This window comes from Musa acuminata, chromosome BXJ2-8 (assembly GCF_036884655.1).
Source record: "Musa acuminata AAA Group cultivar baxijiao chromosome BXJ2-8, Cavendish_Baxijiao_AAA, whole genome shotgun sequence".
Classification (NCBI taxonomy): Eukaryota; Viridiplantae; Streptophyta; class Magnoliopsida; order Zingiberales; family Musaceae; genus Musa; species Musa acuminata.
Window position 1 is genome coordinate 8830862 of NC_088345.1, and position 14801 is coordinate 8845662.

Sequence of the window (14801 nt, forward strand, 5' to 3'; positions counted from 1 at the left end):
GCGCATATCGCAAAGACTGCAAACATAAGACAATGCAGGTGTAATGTTCCATCACATCGACTTCTTTGAAAGAGGCACGGTCTTCGTGTGGCAACAACTGGTTAGACATCAAGACAAGGAATGATTGAGCTACTGCTAAAACAATTGCCACCTAATGACTCATGCGGATCACTGTGGGGGCAAGAAACAAGCATGCTTTAGCAGCCCTAATCAGAGTGAGAGATCTCGTTGGTGTTGTGCTTCCTGCAAACCCTAGAACATGGTGGCACATGGATAGTGCATGCATTTATTCGATGGGGATGACAAGACACATCTGGAACCCAACATAATCTTACAAAACAATGTGAGAAGGGTTTTTGCGAGGATGTGAAAAGGCAAACGCTACCAAGTTGACTGTTCTTTGTGGTGGACTATGACCGGCACTTGTGTCGCCTTGTCGTATTAGTGCCGCGTATACGAACACGGTGCGAGTACGTGGCGCAGGCATGGCCATCAGTGAGGAGGGCCACGCGATCCAATCTCCACCATCCGATCTGCGACGCACGATCAAAAGGCGGCGAAAAGAAGGGTGCTGCTCTCGTGTCTTCATCGAGCCACCACCGAGGAAAACTCGTGGCCCCCACTCGTCGGACCAACTAAAAGAAGCCCCTTCCCGTCTGATGGCTGCACCGCGTCAGATTAATGGGATTCCAGAATTTAAAGGAAGTGACTTATCTGTGAAATCTAATCATATTTAGATTTAATTAAATACTCAAAATTATAGAAGCTACGAGAGAGAGCGATGACCGGCAAGAGTCAAATCCAAGTGTTGACTTGAAAAGGAAGCAGGCAGAGGTGGTCGCGGCTGGCGGCGCCATGTTTGGGAAGACAAAGAAACCAAGAAACCCCACCGTAAACGACGCCGACGGATGACCGTCACCTGAAAACACCACCACCACCACCACCGCTCCACAACTTCCCAGACATCTCATGTCATGTCATGTTCAACCGATATCCTTCTCTGGTCCATGCATGACCATCACAGCTTTGTGCGTTTCTCCCATCCCACAAAAATCGGCCGTATTACCTAAAATTATATTTACACGATAATATAAAACAAATACCATAAAAAAAACATCACCATATCCACCACCTTCTCTTTCGGGTCTCGAGAATTGTAGTCTCATCGCATTTACTACTTTCCCAAAACATATCAAATAAATGCTCCACCAGTATAGTATAAAATGATCATCTAAAATTGGGGGCCTATTTTCCAGACACGCTTAACCAATTAACATCTAAAAGAATGGATGCACGTGTTCTGAGATTCGCGCGTGATCTTGATGATCAGAGTCGATGGACGGCTTGGATGCTCCATATCAACCCAAATCGTGCGATCAAAAGGCTTTGGGTTTCGATGGCGCTCATCAGGGTCGATGCGAATCTTAAGGCCCCCGAGTGAGTCGTAGAAACCATCGCCGTTACGTTAATCCACGTAAGAAGCAGGGAACACACGTCCGAGTTGACGTATGCGGACCACTTCCACTGCGTTCCCGGTTTGACTTTGGACTGGGAATGGGGTTGAGATGAAACCGTCTTAAAGAGAATAAAACGACAGCGGCGTCGATGAGGTTAATGATATTGTTAGGAAGTGGAAGGGGAAGGGGAAGGGGAAGGGGGTAGGCGTCAGTGCAAGAAGGGAGCAGGGAGCAGGGGATTTCCGTCTTTTGGTCGGGCCAGAGAAGAAACCGGATCAGATTTGGGAAGCCACAGCCAGCAGCTGTTGCTGCCGCTGCTGCTGCAGAAAGAGAGAGAAAGGAAGGGAGCAGGAGCAGGAGCAGCAGCTGCAGCAGAAGCAGCGGCGTGAGGAGAGAAGGAATGACATAAAAGGTCGCAGTACACACATGGAGGGTCGAAAGCAAAACAAAGCGAAGCCAAGATAACATATATCGGACCGAGAGAAAGCGAGTGCCGGAGCGCGAAGCCTTCGAATCTCGTTCCTCGCGCCACCGAACTCGGAACTCGAGATTTCTGCCCTCGGTTTCTTCCCCTTCCTTTACTGCAAGATCGGTGTTTTATTGCTGGGCAGTCGAAATCTCCGAATTGGAGGCGGGAGGGGAAGGGAATCGGTGAAACGGGATTGCTGCCGAAGATAGCTCGCCTCGGATCCTTCGGGCGGTGCCCGGCCCCTGATGGGCCTCCAGGTGAGATGCTCCTGTTGTATTCGGCGTCATATGTGGAATTTTCGCGCAGATTATTTGTTCTGGATCGAAACTGCTTTCTTTTCGTGTGATTTCCTGCTCTCTTTTTTTTTTTATCGAAATCGAATATTTACCTCTTTGAGCTTCGGGGCTTCGGCGTCTCCTCGACTACAATTGGGGATCGAGGCCTTCTCATGGATGGAGAGAAGTCGGCATTCCCTTTTAGGACAATTGTTTTCTATTTTTAATGTATCCCGTAGCACCCGCACCATAGCAGCGGGATTCGTTCCCTCTGGTTGTGACCGGTGATCTGTCTTGCAATCAAGGCAATCCACGGCGCTGAATCTGTCTAGATTTGGGACATGTATTTATATCCACGCTTACTGTTTTTGCAGAGCGGATGAGGGTGTTGCTTGGGTGCACCGAGGTCTTCCTTTTTCTCCCTTGAGAGAAGTGTGAAATCATGGCTCATGGTTTCATGTTTCAGGAAGAAGAGGAGGATCTATTTTTCGAGGCGCGGGAAGACATCTCCTCGGTGTTCGATTCTTGTCCCAGCACCCCAACAAAGGACGATTTTTTGCCGGAGGATCAGTTCATCAGTCGAGCACCGGCCGGTCCCTTGTTCGACGTCTGGATCACGAGTCCCGACGGCGTGAAAGAACGCCGAGATAAGTTCTTGAGATGGATGGGCATGGATCCCATGAGCGGCTGGCTTCGGAGCTCCACCTATCGAGTTGGACAGATACAGGTCGAAGATGAGATCCAGCCAGACATCGACAGGATCATGTCGGATATTGGGTCTGTGCCAAGAGGCTATGATACGGAGTATAACCATTCAGTCTCCAGCCGGTCGAGAGAGGACGCGAGCACATCCTGTGAGGAGGTCTCGGAAGAGAACTCGATATGCAGAATCAAGAATTCGGATGATACCGTAAGAAGCCTTCATGTAGTTGGTTCGAACCGGATATATGATCAATTCAAGAGAAGTTTGGGTCCACTGTCTTTTATCCAGCGGCTCATGCATCGACAAGGTAATGCATCAAGAAAATCCGACATTTCTGTGCAGAAGAAGAGGCTTGGGTGGCTGTGTAGATTAGGTAGTGGGGTTTGCATAACAGATAGGCAAGGTGTGGAGTGTAATTCATCTTCTTCAGACAAAGATAAGAATGGAATTGGTGAGTCTGGGAGAGTGAAAGTTAGGCCATTGAGAAAGTGGTCAAAGGTATTGTCTGCAGTCTACAGAGGGCAAGACATCAAAGCACATGATGGTGCAATCTTGACCATGAAGTTTAGCACTGATGGACAGTACTTGGCCAGTGGAGGTGCAGATGCGATCGTCCGGGTGTGGCGTGTCATGGAATGTGAAAGGACAAATGAAATCAGTATTCCCGACTATGATCCTTCGTGCATATACATCACAGTGAATGATAGTGGCAAGTTAACTTTGGTGCACGCTGATAGGCTCAACAAGTCCAAGTCCAGGGGTATGAGGACAACTGCAGATTCAGCATGTGTGGTTATTCCCCCTGCTGTTTTTCGGCTATCTGAGAAACCGGTACATGAATTCCATGGGCATGTTGCAGATGTGTTGGATCTCTCATGGTCATCAAATAAGGTCTGTCACCTTCTTTAATCGACTGTTTTTGTGCCTACGATTTTTCACTTTTGCTTTCAAGAGTCCTGATTCTTCAATTATTTCCATGCAGCATCTATTGTCATCTTCCGAAGATAAAACTGTTCGCCTGTGGCAAGTTGGATCTGATAGCTGCCTCAAAGTTTTTCCCCATACGAATTACGGTAGTTGCTTATTGTAACGTACTTATGTTATTTTTGTGAATCTTTTTCTTCTATTCATTCTGATATATTCCTCTGTGGTTATCAAATAAATAATGCAGTGACTTGTGTTCAATATAATCCCATTGATGAGAATTTCTTCATAAGTGGATCCATCGATGGAAAAGTTCGTATTTGGGATATTTCAGGAGGTCAAGTTGTGAATTGGGTCCATGTTGGAGAAATAGTCACTGCAATTTGTTACCGGCCCGATGGAAAGGTATTTAGTCACTTTCTGATTGTTTATGAAGAATTGATGCTGAAGGAAATCTATATGAATAATTCATGGTTCTTACAGGGATTGGTCGTGGGCACCTTGACAGGCAATTGTTGCTTTTATGATGCATCAGGTAATATTAACTTATTTGCGGATTTATAAATTCTTCTGTTTGCATGTTTCATATCATTGCATGAATCATAAATACTTGATCCATATTTATACAGTAGTTCTGTCAGTGGTCGAGTTATTTTTATAACATCTGCGTGGTGTTTTGTTTTGGCAACCTTTGTTTACGGGCTATCTTTCATGGGATATGCCATCTCAATATGAAGATATATTGAGATATATGGGTAAAAAATTCATCAGCTATGTCAGCCTCGATGGTCGCATTTCTGTGTAATATAGAAAGTCTCGATCAGTTAGTTATACATTTTGATACTGATTAGTAGTGAAATATTAACATGTTTGAAATATTGAACCTTGAAAACATTTTTAATGAAAATAATTGTTCAAATTATCGCATGCCTATTTAGCAAAACATACTTTTTGATGTATATGCTGCCTGAAGATGTGACAATCAATTCTGCAGAGACAGTATTGTGTTTTAACGGCGGTTTGCTCTGTATCTTTGTTGTATAATTTTGTATGAGGTCACTTATTTCTCCTATTGTATATGTGACAGGTGACTATCTGCAAATTGAATCTCAGATATCCTTGCAATGCAAAAAGAAGTCCCCGGGCAAGCGGATTACTGGATTTCAGGTAGCTTGCAGAGAACATCAACTATTCATGCTTCGCATAAATTCTTAATTGCTCTCGTGTAATTTCTTACTTCTGTAAATTGGCTTTTACCTACAGTTTTGCCCAAGGGATCCTCAAACTTTGATGGTCACTTCTGCAGACTCATGTATTCGAGTTTTTGATGGGATCGACTTAGTCTCCAAGTACAAGGGTCTGTGTTCATCCTATCCTCTTGATCATATCAACCTCTTTTCACAAGAAATGTTGTTGGTCCATCATCCTCACTTCTTTTACTTTCTATTTTCAGGTTTTCATAATGGCAGAAGTCAGATATCTGCTTCTTTTACCGCAGATGGGCAGCATATCATCTCTGCCAGTGAGGATTCCAATGTCTATGTCTGGAGCAGCCATGATGCCCCAGTCTCCAACCATGTTAAGAGCAGACGGTCTTGTGAGCATTTCTTCTCCAGTAATTGTTCCATTGCATTAAGTTGGCACGGTTTCAAATCCGGAAATCGGATCTCTATGACCTCTGAGGTTTTCCATTCCCAACAAGTCAACAGTGAGCAAGCGGGAGGCACAAAAGATGAATCTAAAGGTCGCTTAGAAGATTCGAATGGCAATGACACCCTGTTTCTGTCACCTTCTCATGGTTTTGCTCTGGGCCATGAGTTCTCAAAGTTTATGCCAAAGTGCTCAGCAACATGGCCAGAGGAGAAGCTACCTTTGAACTCTGCTGCACTTAACTTGTCCAAATCCCACCACAATTTCTTGAAGACATCTTGCAGGAACACTTCCCATGCCTGGGGTCAGGTGATACTAACTGGTGGACGGGACGGACGGATCAGGTCCTATCAAAATTTTGGTTTGCCTGTACATCTATGACTGATTTGGCCAACACATGGGTATGTTGGGAGTCACCATCAAATGATCATCGCGTAGACTTTTGCTGGCACTTCTCTTCAACCAAAGCCAAGCTTCTGGCTATGACAATGCAGCTGATCCATTTGAGGATCGTACCGTACAACGGAGATCACATGCTCATTGGTCCTGCCAAAATTTGCATGGTCCCTCGCTGCGTACTTACGCTCGTGGTCCTTGAAAATCTTGGCAGCATCAACAAATCATGGTAGGCTCATGAGGTTCAAGTTCTTGCAGACTTGGGCAGTGTAGATGAGATTTTAAAGTTGATATTTCTTTTCTCCTTTGGGGTTTGTAGATATTCTCCAGTTACATTACAACAATTTGTATAAGGTATCCCCGTCGCCTACTGCAACAAGTGGCAGACAGGGGGCGAAAAGAGGGGGGGGGGTTAGAGTTACTGTTGGATAGGGCAATATGATTTAGTAAAGCTGATTCTTTCATTTGTTCAACTTTGGACATCCATTATTTTGCCTTCCTAGGGTGGCCGATTTATTGATGTGGGCATGTGGAATGTTTGTGGCCGATGTATGTGTGGCCCTCGAGCTCTTTCTGGATGGATGCTCCAGTTCTGGTTGGTGTCTGGTTGTGCTTCCATTAGAGTGAATTGAACTAAAGCCCTTTGCACTTCCTGGTCATGTCTTTCTTTGTAAATCATAGTAGCTGTTCTACATTTAGATAAAGATTCTTTGATGCCTGGATCCTTTCATTACTGCCTCAGGCATACTGATTTGGCATGGGACATGGCTGCAACTCTTTTTGTTCTTATCAAAGCCAACTGTGCCTACAACTTTGGGTAGATAGTCTCTTGTTTCTTTGGACCTTGGACCTAAAGATCTTTATATTTCACCACTGAGACTCATCCTAGCTATCAAGATGATTCTGAGTACCATTCTCCCCCATCATTTTTCAATGAAAAGATTTGTTGATTAGCTAGTTTTCCAGCCTTGGATACATCTGCTGTGATTTTAGGAAGCAGTGCATTTTGCATCGAGTGCTTAGTTTCACAAACAGAAGCAACATGAACACGGAAACATCCCAACGATCCGATCCACGCTACTAACTCGTGATCTCCTGTGTCTCCAGCACCTACGTAGATTTATGCACCCTCAGCATCCAACTATTAATTGTCATCCTGTGCTATTGCTCGGTGTAGACTGTGAATTTGTGACTTGAACAACGACTTTAATTAGAAAACTCCTCTCCTAGGCAGATTATTTGGTGCAGCAATCAACTTCTGCCCAACATTTGCAGATGTCCCACCCCCGTGCGCATGTTGTTTATTTCCTTCCTATTAAAGAAGGACGATGCGGGGTTTGTCTGTAGGATTAGAAACGAAGCTATCGACTTTGCTTCACATGAGGTTGAAATCTTTAGGATTATAAATCTGCTGGAACTTTAACGTTTTTGGATCACTGAATGATTGCTCTGTCATGCCCACCACCAATTTAACGTCTTTTCTTCGTTAAAGAAAACGAATATATAACGAAAAAGAAAGTGGAAATCATGAAGAAGAGAAGGACAAAACGAAAGTTGAGATGGCCATTTCCTGCAGAAAAGCAACCAAAACTGGAAAGGAGATCCACCTTCCCTTCCCAGTTAACTAAACCATATCAACTACACTATACGTTGTTTGTCTGTACCTATCACACTTAAATACATCGTATATTCTTTATATATAATATGTACTCACCATGATGCAGAGGACCTAACTATTGCATCATAATAGCATTGTACGGCCGCCTGCTCATCCTATGATGCACGTACAACACCTACGCTGCCGCTGTCGCTGCTGTTCCGCGGTACTTTCTTCCGTAGCCTACTCTCCCATCGGTCCGCGCCATTAATCCTTGCTCTGTCCTACGCTCTTTTGTTCGCTGTCCTCGGTCAAATGTACACACGTAATGCGTCTCTCGTCCTCGCCGACGCGTCACATCTCCTCGTCTGGGCTGTCGGAGGGGAAAGCCGGTTCGAGGCCGAACCGCGGGGCCGTCATGGATTCCGACGCGCGCCACAGCCGCCCGGCCTCGTGCGGGCTGGACGCCAACGACGACGGCGAGGCCTCGTTGCAGTCCGCGAAGTACTTTCCCGACGCGCCTGCTAGGCGCGGGTGCGTCGCCACGTAACACGTCGTCGCAGCCGCCTGCGATGAGCCGGAGCGGAGCACCGCCGTAAGTTCCTTCGTTGCCATATCTTGCAACGGAGCATCGATGTACGAGGAGCGGGTGCACTCACCTGGGGGATGGTCTTGAGGAGCTTGGACGCGAGGAAGAAGGCCAGATCTGCCGTCGATTCCGAAGATTCTAGATCAACATCAGATCAGAGGGCTAAAAAGGATCGAAAGGGAGGTGGATCGAGGACGACCTGTGACGAGGCCTTCGCGGTCGCGGGTGAGTCTGGTGCGAACGATCCCGGGATGAACGCAGTTAGCCGTCACATCGGCGTCCATTCGCTGCGGTCAAAAGGACAACAGAGGTGGCAGTTAAAGATAGCATGATGGTCATCAACATGCGGCATGCATGTGATGGACAGAGGATCATGGGTCATGATGACGAGGATGGCGAAGCCGAACCTCGAGTCGCCCTGTCAGCTCTTTCGTGTGGTGGACGTTCGCAAGCTTCGATAGCGCGTAGGCTTGCGTGGCATCGTACCGTCTGCGGACCAGCAAAAAAAAAAAAAAACGGGTATGTTACGTAAATAAATAGTGAAGAGGAAAAGAAAATTGAAGGAAAAAGTTAAGCTTACATTTTCTTGCGGGTCATCAGATCGAGATAACGGAGGCAGTCGCCGGAGAACCAGCCGTGGATGCTCGAGGAGACGTTGACGATGCGACCTTGGATCCCCGTCTCACTCGCCGTTTCCGCCATCTTAGGTAGCAGTAGCTTGGTGAGCAAGAAGTGGCCTGTCGACAAAACGGGAGATTAAACGAGCGGTCGATTGAAGAATAATCATAACAATAATGAGGTAGGTAGTTAGATGAAGACCTAAGTAGTTGGTGGCGAAGGTCATCTCGACGCCGTCCTCCGAAACGGCATGCTCGTGGGAGAACTTGCCCGCGTTGTTTCTGTTAAATTGCCGTTGGTTTCAGTGACGAATTCTTGTGACCATTCATTCCAAATCTCTAATATATAGAGGGAGGAGTACATGAGAAGGTTGAGGTGGAGGTGGAGAGCCAGGAAGCGAGCCACGAAACATCGAACGGAGGAGAGGGAGCTGAGGTCGAGAGGTAGCACGATGACGTCGGCACCGGGAAACGCCGCCGCGATCCGCGCCCTCGTCTCTTCTGCCGCCTTCAGGCTCCTCGCCGGCAGCACCAGCCTCGCCCCCCGCATCGCCAGAACCCGCGCCGTTTCCGCCCCGATCCCCGACGTCGCCCCTGCGCTCGGTAAGAATTTTTTGGTTCGCTTCCCTTTTCTACGTTGCTCGATCTTTGTATCGGAGGGATCACTCACCGGTGATTATCGCTGTGATGGAGCGGAGGTCAGGGGCCACTGCCGTGACCTCCTCGCCGGTGGATCTGGACCCAAACCCGCTGGCACCGGCGGAACCAATCAGGTACTTGACCGTCTCGAGCATTTGCGTTTCTATTCAATTCTTCCCTCCTCCTTCTCCTCCTCCTCCTCCTTCCCCTGTTATTCTCTGGTTTCCTTCGGTTCCACTTTACAAAAGATAAAAAGGAATCGAAGAGGGTTTGAATAGAGAGGAAATTAAAGAGAGAGAGAGAGAGAGAGAGAGAGAGAGAGAGAGAAAAAGAGACGGGAAGCTTTTCGGAAGGAGCTACACCCGAAGTGTCAGATACAAGTAGAAAGGCACGCACCACATTTATAGCTAAAGCAGGAAGGAGACATGTAGAAAGGTAGAACGATACCAACATTAACTCTATTGTATCTCGGAGCAATTGCAATGGACGGTGGAATCTTTGGACGTTATACCAGCGTTGGCACGAGTGGGTAATAAAGTCGCGTCCTGGCACACTCCTGCTCTCTTTCCTGTTACCACCTTAAACTGGAGATATGATCGAGTCAAAGGTGATGAGTAGGAGAGGAGGAAAAGAATACGGTTGAGCAGGTATTAGGCATGGATGCAAATAAAGAAGATGATATGATGCACAACATGTGATAAAAGTCGTGTGTTCTTTCTACCCACTTTATGGTGGTATGGCGGAATTGGTAAGAGAATCTATTGGACGAAGGAAAACGGAGAGCCTGACGGGGATTGCGGAAAGTTGATGGTGATCGGGTGAGAATGGTAACGATCAAGAGTAGGATGAGGCGGGTTAGAGCACTGCTCGATCCATGTAGTTGTAAGGACAATTATTGACAAATCACAGCACGCAAGTCTTATCTAAACGGTACGATCCACATGCCATATTCACAAGGCAATGATCTACCATAACCATGTACTTGCGAGCGTCCCAGCTGCTTAATCATCGACAGCTTGGTTTGGCTGTATGTGAGAGAATCGAGAGGACGGGTGTGGCAACTCCGTGATTTTTTTTTCTGGGGTTTATGGTCACACTAGCTCGGATGCTCATTTAATATACATGTAATAGTCACTGGGGCGCACCGGAACAATCGCAAGATTCTTGCAGTCCTATCCATTTGATGCGATCAACATATAGGTTTGATTGCAACAAAGAAGAGGAGGGGCCTCCACTCCACACGCCAGAACAGAATGAGCCTGACGGAGGTACACCGTCAAGAGGAACATAATTCACCGATGGTCGCTCTCCTCGGCTCCCCCCCCGAGTCGCGTCATGCTGCACTCCGAGCATGGCTGTTGGTGATCACATCCCCATCGCACCCTGACAACGCACCTCTCCCTGTCCCTCTCATCTCACCTTCTGGCCTTGTGCCAAGGAAACACACAGACCACCGGGTTCCCAACGAATGAAACCCATCATCACCGTATCCCTTCTTGAATTCGATTGGAGGGGATACGGCCAGTGTTAGTCACGGTGTTTACCTGTTCTTGGATGCCTACGGCCGCAGCCTGTAGAAATGTCCGTGAAGAAGGTTAACCAGTGGTGTGGTTTTGTGTTCAGCATCGACTCCAATTCATATGGATAACTGGATTAATCTGGAGCTTCAAATTCTTTCTTATCAGAACCATCCATCCCTTCGATCGCTATTGATGATAGACTCTCGAGATGTGGCACGTGGGGCTGGTGGGTTGATGACGACCACCGAAGCACTTGGAATCTGTCATTACTGATCGAAGAAATGGAACTGCTCGAGTGGAAATTAGATTGTTTCCTACCAATTTATTATTATTTTTAAAAATCAGTAGTACTAATTTAATTAAAAAACTTTATTATGATATCAGAGCATATCATTAATACTCAGCGATATAATGGTTTGTACAAGAGGGAATGACTATCATAAGTCATTTTCATCAAAACCATTTAAGATTAGGGAGAATTGAGGTGGCTGGTGAATGGATGAGTGAGCTAACCGAGAGTCACAGGATCGTAAGACGCACATATTGAAGTACAGATGGCATCTCACGAGCAACGATGAAGCTGGGGAGCATTGTCTGATTGATAGGGACTCATGCTGCTTTCTCCCAACGCTTTACACCTCATCAACCCAGCAATTATCTTTAATGCTCGTCGTGGTCCGAGTCCCATCACCCGCCTGGACACGTCCAATCCCTGCCCTTCCCTGTGCCCAAATCGAACGTTTATGTACTGATTAAACATCATGGATATGTTTGCTTGGTAATAAAAGCGGTCTCTCTCTATATTAGAGAGATTTGCTAGCAATGGATAGTTTATTTGGAACGCAGTTGGAAGTACAGGTCAGATATGGAGATTGAAAAGGTCATGGAGCAATTTTAGTCGAGGGGGAAACACGTGAGGCGTGGCGCTTTGTGGCAGACGGGTCAATTCGTGTCTTGGAATTGACGAGCTAAGGGAATGGTAATTTTAGATTGTCAACAGTGACATCAGCTCCAATCCCCGTGTTCGTTAAATCACTCGTTTGTTAAGAGGCTTAAGATCTGCTGTCATACTGTAAGTTGCTCTCAGTCTCACCAACAAGATCGAGGCCTCCCGTGGGGGCATCGATCGCCATGTTCTTTCTTCTCTCGTGAAACAATTCAAGTACCCTCAGGTTCCATATAGTATAATAGCTAACTCAACTTGTTATTTACCCAAAGACTATGCATGAATGTGGTTCTCGTCACTTTTATTCTGGGCACAACAATGTGATCGGTGAGTACAACTACATCTGTAGGAGTATCTTTGATTTAAAATAAAGAAGGCCTTGCAGGTGACCATTCATATCACATATTTTATCCGACTTAATAACTACGACCTTCTGTAATCACCAGTTGCAGCTTCCTTTTGTTGTCTCATAGTCAAGTAGTCCTTTGTTTTTATGTGTACCTTCTCCGCACGCTCGTCAATAACATGGGAGGAGGAAGAGAAGGTGGCCACCATGGTTGCGTCTTAAATGCAACCTGGTGGGCTCCTTCACCGGTGTCTCGTTGTCAAAGTCATTTGATCGTGGTTCCTAGATGTCCTCTTGCCATAGGTTCTTCGAACTTTACCACCAGCGACAGTTTGCGACATCTCCTTGAAACGTGTCAGTTAGATAAATTAGTTGTTGGATTCAGGAAAATTATTTATTTCATTTTTTATTTGATAAAATTAATGTTTTAACATATACTTTAGGGGTATGGATACTAAGAATCATAATATTGGAATATATTGTCATCGAATGCTGAACGAAAGGCCAACTAACTCAAATATGGAATTAATAATAAACATCCAAAACAAAACTATTCTTTTCTATGTCAGATTCCACACACGCCTGTATGTTTGCAGGTGGGTCTCAACTACGAAACCCCATTCAGTCATAATACATCCACATGATGCAACCACTGATCCATACATTTAGATGTTAAGTCATCACCTGCTTTCACTGCTCTAGTCTATTTAGCTTCTTTCAACATAATATCTGCAGTATATAATTTTTTTTTTTATGTGAGAGTATAAAGAAACTTATTGTGGAGCCAATGCGAAGAAACATTATTGAGCCCTGTTTTTTAAAAAGAAAAATCACAGGCATCTTAGAGAGATGAAGACTCCCCCAAATGCAACCTCGCACTGAAAAATTGTCCCACTCTTGTTTGTCATTTTATGAAGATGCTTTTAGTAGGATGCTCCAAGAGATATGGTTAACCCTACTTTGATATCATAGTGTATCCTCGCAATTTGTTTGCATCCACACATCCACCTCAATAAGCATGTCTCACCTACCTCATTTGACCAATTTCAATATAAAGAAGGACCGAATTCATATCAACGAAAGCTATTTTTTGAACTATGTGCTAATTGGTGTCACTGTTTAATGATTGCTCAACTTCTTTTACTGGTTTGAAGACCAATCATAAGGATAAAGTTTTGCACGCTTCACGTGGAAGCACATGACATATAAAGAATACAGGGAGATGAAAAGGAGCAGCAGAAAATATATCAGGATTCCTATATTTTAGATCTTTCGATTATATATATATACATATATATATATATTATGTCTTTTTACAGACTGTTGTACAATATATAACATTACAAAGTATATCGATCATATACCTTATCATGATAGTAATATGTAATTAGGAACATACCTGAGCAGGAACAGTATATTGTTTCTTTCTCGTCTTTAGAGTACTCAGGTGCCTTTTAAGCTCATTGGCTGCGTACTTCCATTGTTTCCTCCTTTTTGACGAAAGAGTGGCTTTCGGAGTGGATTCTGCTTACGATTAAAGGATCTCCAGCACTACTAATTTATTTTCTTAATGAGTGGTGCAGCTCATCACCGAAGTATGGATCCAATTGAGATTACGCTTTTGGCACATTCCATAGTTTATTAGGCTTTGATTGATTACTTAGTGGGTGATGCAACAACATATTTATAATCATCTTTCCTTCCTCCAATCCCTTTCTCCTCCTCTATCATCAGCCTCATAATTCACCATTCAAGCAGCAAAGAAATGTACTAATTTGATTGATTTAGGATGTGATCCTGGACCTACTCCACTGCCCTTCCATAAACTATAGGAGGTGCTATACCATTGTGCCTAACTTGGCCAACATATGGAAATCCTCATAGAATGGAAGGCAACTGCACATGTTACACAATGAGAGTGATAATGACTAGGAAGTGCTTCTTTACTCGAGAGAGCACCTTACTTCGCCAAATATTCTTTTAAGTTAGGGCTTAACCATCATGCCATGTTTCACTCGCTCGTTGTCTAGTGACAAAGATCTTCCTCGATCGTCGGCAAATCACGTTAAACCTGGTTTTCCCTTTCGTGCTTCTTATTCTAATGGAGTTGTTGATAGCATTCCTTGTCTATCGATGCACTGCATTTAAGTACTGTATCTAAAAGAAAAGACGATCTCCATTTCGTTTGCTCATCTCATAGTTTGTCTTGGAGTTATTTCTTTTAATGTAATGGTTGTCTCATTCTACTTTGTCCAACCTTGGATTGTCCCACGTGCGTATTGCGTTAAAATTTTTATTAGTATCATGTCACCTAAAAGCTTGTGCCAATATTAATATTCCAGCATTGCTGTAACTTTATATTCACTACATATATATATATATATATATATATATATATATATATATATATATATATCCCATCATTTGACAATGGAGACTGATCCATCTGTCGCCTCTTTGGTATAAGATGGTGATTAAGGCTGCTTAGTAGTCTTTTGGGTATATATTTCAGTATAGGCCTCATCTTAGCCCATCTCGGATCAGAAGATTGGGCCCATGACATTGGCTCAAACCAGCCAATTTTGATTCCTTAAATCAAGGATCAAATGAAAAATTAAAACACTTTGCCGAAGACAAGTCAGTAAAAAATATGATTGTATATTTATTTGATTA

General features: G+C 44.6%; 2 protein-coding genes and 1 long non-coding RNA gene across 4 annotated transcripts; 2 read left to right on the plus strand and 1 right to left on the minus strand.

Annotated features, from left to right (window-relative positions):
* Positions 1 to 1645: 1645 nt before the first annotated feature.
* LOC135619079 (uncharacterized) lies at positions 1646 to 6347 on the plus strand. Of its 2 annotated transcripts, none has more exons than XM_065120696.1 (8): positions 1646 to 2183; positions 2576 to 3795; positions 3887 to 3977; positions 4076 to 4233; positions 4312 to 4363; positions 4916 to 4995; positions 5092 to 5185; positions 5282 to 6347. In XM_065120696.1, exons 2-8 carry the CDS (start codon positions 2644 to 2646, stop codon positions 5857 to 5859), a joined length of 2205 nt encoding a protein of 734 aa, XP_064976768.1. In that variant the 5' UTR covers positions 1646 to 2183; positions 2576 to 2643; the 3' UTR covers positions 5860 to 6347. The 2 variants fall into 2 exon arrangements, with proteins under 2 accessions (XP_064976768.1, XP_064976769.1); XM_065120697.1 differs by having other exon boundaries at positions 2668 to 3795.
* A 1072-nt stretch (positions 6348 to 7419) lies between these two features.
* LOC135619080 (short-chain dehydrogenase TIC 32 B, chloroplastic-like) lies at positions 7420 to 9480 on the minus strand. The gene is made up of 8 exons (XM_065120698.1): positions 9348 to 9480; positions 9040 to 9271; positions 8880 to 8959; positions 8641 to 8797; positions 8468 to 8549; positions 8260 to 8347; positions 8131 to 8177; positions 7420 to 8038 (listed from the first exon to the last, which is right to left on the minus strand). The coding sequence occupies exons 1-8, from the start codon at positions 9469 to 9471 to the stop codon at positions 7826 to 7828; spliced, it is 1023 nt and encodes a 340-aa protein (XP_064976770.1). The 5' UTR covers positions 9472 to 9480; the 3' UTR covers positions 7420 to 7825.
* Positions 9142 to 9631, plus strand: LOC135619081 (uncharacterized). Its single transcript, XR_010489309.1, has 2 exons — positions 9142 to 9280; positions 9381 to 9631. It is a non-coding gene; the product is annotated as an uncharacterized LOC135619081 (long non-coding RNA).
* Positions 9632 to 14801: the final 5170 nt, after the last annotated feature.